Genomic DNA, 5,781 nt, shown 5'->3' on the forward strand with positions numbered 1-5,781 from the left:
CTATTCTATAAAGCTGTGTCTAATGTACATGAGAGAAGAAGCTTCTCTGACTCTAAAGACATGGGAGATGGGAAAATGGTGATAACTATTATTCTTCATAAACAATATTTGCTCAGTGTGTGTGTGTGGTGAATATGCTTGTGTGACTGGGCAGAGAAGGGGTAAAGTTATCTTTTTTTTTTTTTTTTTTTTTTTTTAAAAACCCAAAAGGGACATTTTCCAAAATACACTAAAAACTAAAATCTGTGATTTGTTAATTAGCTTGAACTTTTATTTAACTGACAAAGAAAAGGTTTTCAATGTGCTCACTGTCCTACTTAATTCGATTTTGTAAATATAAAGAAATTGGGACTGTATTTGAAATGTTTGCTAGTCTTAGTGCTTGCAGTGGCTTAGTTATTTAAAATGTTATGTGGGCTATTTGAAATGTTTACTAGGTTTGTTAGTATTTGCTTTGGCTTTGTTATTTTGGTAATAATCAGCCTGAATTTTTAAGAGAGAAGATGATGATGAAGGGTTGTGTTGGGTGTGTGGGTGCAGGCAAAAAAGGGGGGTGGGGGGGTGATTCTGGGACACTGGAACACACTGAGCCTTCTCTGTGTCATGGGCCCAACTCAATGAAACACCAGTTAGTGATAAGGAGCCCAACCTGATGACCCTGTAGATTTGCCTTTACTCCTACACCTGCTCAGAATTTGCATTGGTGTTGATGATAATACAGTTACAGACTCAATAGTCTTCTTTTGTTAAACAGTCTTGGTAAAACAGCATCAGTGGTTGGACCCAGCTCACAGTGGTGACTGCCATTGCAAGCCAGCTGGGCCAGTCACTGGTTAGCCTGAACAAATACAATGCAGATGCTGTGTGTTGAGCCACATATCTGCTGGTTGCTTGGGTGAGGATAGAACTCCGGGACGCTTTGTGTTAAGGGTAGGTTAGGTCTGGGAAAATGGTGTTGCTTATTGTGGGCCTTTGAAGATTTATGATGGCATGGCCTGGTACCCCCCCTCTTTGGGGCCAAATAATGGGCAGACATAATTTAACTTGTCTACTAAGCTTCTATACGAATGCTTGCCCATTTTTGGTGCAATGAATTGTGTATTATTAACTAACAACAACCCCTCAACTCACTCATGGACTCACCTCTTCTGTTTAGCTGGGACATTTTTCCTGCAGCTGTCTCATGTGAAATGGCAAAACTGCATTACTGATTTACCCAAATATTGATAAACATGACATTGAAAAATAACAAATATGACCAACGGGCAGTCTTTTTATGTGCAAGAATTAAATCTTTTTATTGACTGATACCTACAACCATTGATTGGTTGCTTGCAGATTCCTCAGACATTTCAAATGATCATGTGATTGATTAAACAGCTGAATTCAGCCGTAAGTCAAGAGCAATTCAAAGCATCTATCAAGGACAGATGAAAATGTGCATGTGATAGTAGAATTAACTGCTTAAAATGTATTACTTTATGTGCTTTGGCTAGGAGCAGCGACACTTCACCCACTTATTTTCTCCTTATTCAGCTTTGAATTTGACATCTGGTCAGAACTGAGAAATTCCTCCCTCAGGAACCAACATATGGTAGAAATTAACATGCCTGTGAGAGTGTGTTTTGGATTATGCGTGTGAGTTTAAGTCTGAGTGTTTGTGTGTCTGCTTTTGGTACCTGCCCCAGCCAAATGATGTGTGTGCATGCCTATATAGGTACAAATGGAAGTCAGTGAGTGATTTTTGTAGCTTGAGCAGTTCTACAAAGGAAGAAGCAGCCACTTGTTATCAGAGAACTGTGACTATAGAGAAGTCAGGAGACAACAGATGTTTCTCTGCAATGCGGATATAACCTCAGCATTTTATTTTGATGTATTGCTCCCACGCCTAAAACATGCAGACTGGAAGAGCAAGTTTGTCAGACATATTAATTTGCACTTTGTTTGCAGTGTCAGGAACTTTGGTAAAAGCAGCAGACAACATGCAGGAACATGAAACAGCTTCACAGGTGAGAGTTGCACTCCAAAGGATTTCAGCTCTATATACTATTTACTTCTATTTGTTTACAGTTTTATTTTTGTGTATGTAAAGAACTTTGGTCAACAGGATGTTGTTTTTATAATGCTATATAAATACATTTAATTTAATTTGATTACTAGCATGTTGTCTGTTCCTATCTAGTATGTATTCTTTACCTTAAAACTAAACTATGCACTACTAGTCAAATGTTTAGACACATTTCCCAGTGAATTCAATTCAATTCAGATCCTGCTATACTGCATGTGTCTGTTGCTCCTATTGTGAAATTGAAAAAAGTGAATCTGCATGTAAATTCACTCAAAGTTAGGTGACATTTTTAAACAGCAGCAGTTCAATGCACAAGAAAATCATGTTTTATATGAATGCAGTTCATAGTGTACAATGTGTATTTTGTGGTATATTTCACATTTACAGTCAGATTTGACACTAGAATAAAATAAGGGTGTTTTCACACTTGGTTCCTTTCAGCCCTCAAAATGAACTCAGAGCAATCAGTCAGCATTTTCTGTGTAAATGTGAACACTCCAAATGAACTCCAACCCCTCTGAAATGAACCGAACTGAGACCCCTTCAGGAGGTGGTCTCAGTTCAGTTTGTTTCAAGTCTGAGATGCGGTTTGCCTAATCTGTGCACTGCGAACACAAAGTGCTCCAGGGTCACTTGTAGTCTGTTGCATGTAAGGGCGGAAACACCAGCAATCTGTTGAAATATCTAGTGAAAGCCCATCACGGAGAAATGACTGGTTTGACCTGGGAAACATGAAAAACAGGGTGAATATGGAGGGAATCAGGGAGTTGGAGTTTTATGGCACTAGGATGTATTATTTCCTGGATGGCGAAAGGCCCTAGAGAGCTTTTCATCACACTAGCTCATAGTTTCTCTACTTGTCCAGATATGTTATTTATTTAAGCAGCCTTGAGCCCAAACACAGTCAACTAAATTATGCAAATATAGGTTAATGAATAAAAATAATTATGAGCCAGCTGACTGTTGTGGGTTTGTTAATAAATTCAATCTGTAAAGCTCATTCATCATGTGAACTGGCATTCAGAAGCTCAGTTTCACATGAAAGCGCTCAGAGCAGGGGCGGATATCATGATTTGAGGGGTGGAGGCACCGCACAGTAAAAGTACTGTCAAAGAAAAAGTCTTGTGTTCAGTTTTTTAATGTATTTGTTTATTTATTTATTTTTACATTTCAGTAATCACATTATAGTCTAGTGGTTTGTTCAAAACAATGCTTTTTGCAATTTGCTCCTCAAGAATGTTAACGGTAAATATGAGAAAACAAGTAATAAAGCAACGTTAATACTCTTAAATTTTTTTTTTAACTTAAAAAAAAAATAACAAAAACAACTGATAGGAATAAAGTAGCAGATTAATAAGCAGTATTGGCAGTAGTACTGTTAAAAATCTTGATGATACCCATATTAGTTTGGTGTAAGGAAGAAACTACTGCGTTTCTCCAGATTTGGAACAAACAACACATCAAACTACAACTGTCTATAATGGACAGACACACTCAGGGTTTCCTTCAGTTTTCAGCTCATATGAGAGTGAGGGGCTGCATTAGGACCCCACTGCAATGCTGCAGGTCTGAGACCTCCATAGTCACTATACTATGAGCAGAGAGAAGACCGAGGCCCCATCAGAGCTGAAGTAGACCAGAATGAGAACTGAGTCCTCTTTTAAGTGTACTCACAGTGTGAACACAATATGCACTTTGTTCGTCCCCTTCTTGATCCACTTTAAAGACGACTGAGTTTGATTCATTTAAAAGGAACCAAGTGTGAAAACGCCCTAAGTGTCATAAAAACTTTAAATTGAAATTATTGAAATTGAAATTAAAAGCTCATCATTTCCATTTCCTTATAATTCTAAAAGAGTTTATTTTTTTCCAGAACCCCATCCATAAGTCTCACACTCTGTGTGCTGGTGAACAGAAATATGTTGATCACCGAAAACAAGCAGTTCTGGAGTCACTCAACAGCCTGGAAATGAACTGCACCGCAGTAAGAAAGACACTTAAAGAAAGACCATTTCAAAACATAATTGAGCCAGCCAATATTTGAACTTTAGATGGCAATAGCAGGGGTGAAGCTAGAAAATTTGTGCAGGGTGGCCAGGCTGGGGCACAGACTCAGAGGGGGGTGGCATATTTGAAATTGATGTAAAAAGTGAATTAAAACCCTAGTTCTGTGAAATAATAAACCAAACAGTTTTAAGAATGAAATTGTTTATTTTGTGTAAACATGTGACACACACAGTGCTTTCTTTTGATAACTTTGGCTGAGCTCCTTATTTACCGGGGACGTCACTACCAATTACGCCACAACAACACAATCGGAAAAATGAATGCAAATGCTGCCTGCCTGATATAAAATAAAACAAACTGGACCAACAACAACTATAAAGCACTAGAAAAATGTTAGTTGTATTAAGGCTTTTTATTCTGCTTGGGGTAGTAAGGAACAAGGAGCGAGGAGGCTGCATGGAGGAGCTATAACAGACACATGAGTGCATCCTTGGTAGAGCTCTGTTACAGACTGACACGCCCCTATGTCAGAAATCAGTTGATTGGCCGCTTCACGTGAAGGCTTGAGGAAAGAACATCTTATGTCAGTTAAAATGTTTTTCCTCACTCCTCTTGCCTTGCAGTTTCTTCTTGCATCTTATGTGGGTGGGACTTAGAAGCAAGGAAAAGACACAAGTGCGGGAAATATGGATGCAATTAGGTGAATTAGGATTCACCTAGAGATATGCAACAAATCCCCAATTGGATTTCAAATGTTGCATTTATAGTCAGCACTTTAAACCCTAAGCTATTCCAGGAATATCAAATGAAAATGTTTAGATCATGTTAAAAATGACTGAGGGGAACAGCAAAGATATTCCCTTATTGCTAATTGTTTCCTGAAATTAGCTTAACAGCTGTAACTTTTACCATCTCTCCATCATCTTGCCAATCAGGATTCAGTTCCCCACATTGCCCTGCTGGCATCAGGTGGCGGTCAGAGGGCAGCTGTGGGTCTGATGGGTTCACTTTATCAGATGAAAAAGGATGGTCTGCTGGACACTCTGCTCTACCTGGGAGGAGTTTCTGGATCAACTTGGTAACAATAATCACACTTGCACAGATGAAATCAAGTTTGAGCTGGATCGATGGATGGCAGATGGATGAGGAACAGCTACCTGTGAAGCCCTTGACCTTGCAGCTTTAGTTGAATTTTAACATGCTGCATTTGTGAAATAGACCAATGATTTAAAAAATGTGTGAGTCTTAAATTCTATGGTTCAGTTTGTATGTGTTGTTTTTAGATTATATTAACATTTCGCTGGAACAGATTAAAAGGACATTACATTTATATAGAAAAAACACTAGATTGTTCTCCATGACAATTTGACTAGTGTAGCTGTCTGTCTTCTCCCCTCTGATAGGTCCATGTCCTCCCTGTATGGTGACCCACAGTGGAGCACCAGCTTCGACACAGCAGTGCACAGGCTTTCAAGTCCCGGGGTCACGCTGGAAGAGGCTCTGGCCTGGTTGAGCGAGAGAGCAAAAGAGGACGACTTCTCTTTGTCCGATATATGGGGGGTCTTGACCTCTGCTGGGATCATGAAGCAGGTACGAGGGCACATGCACACACTTTTACTCCTAAACCCACTCTATTATTAAGATTGTAGATGGTGTCCTTTGGAGATACAGTAAATCTTGTGTTTCATCAGATGGACTTAAGGCAT

At 39.1% G+C, this 5,781-nt stretch overlaps 1 protein-coding gene across 1 annotated transcript in view; it reads left to right on the forward strand.

Moving 5' to 3' along the window:
• Positions 1-963: 963 nt before the first annotated feature.
• The window catches only part of LOC109973708 (cytosolic phospholipase A2 zeta-like), a 14,938-nt gene continuing 10,120 nt past the window's right edge, over positions 964-5,781 (forward strand). Inside the window, exons 1-5 of the mRNA XM_020623499.1 lie at positions 964-2,009; positions 3,942-4,052; positions 5,011-5,153; positions 5,479-5,665; positions 5,767-5,781. The exon at positions 5,767-5,781 is cut by the window's right edge and continues 82 nt beyond it. Coding sequence (XP_020479155.1) covers positions 1,983-2,009; positions 3,942-4,052; positions 5,011-5,153; positions 5,479-5,665; positions 5,767-5,781 — 483 coding nt within the window. The 5' untranslated portion in view covers positions 964-1,982. The remainder of the gene's footprint in view (positions 2,010-3,941; positions 4,053-5,010; positions 5,154-5,478; positions 5,666-5,766) is intronic.

Source organism: Monopterus albus, unplaced genomic scaffold (assembly GCF_001952655.1).
Source record: "Monopterus albus unplaced genomic scaffold, M_albus_1.0 scaffold301.1, whole genome shotgun sequence".
NCBI lineage: Eukaryota > Metazoa > Chordata > Actinopteri > Synbranchiformes > Synbranchidae > Monopterus > Monopterus albus.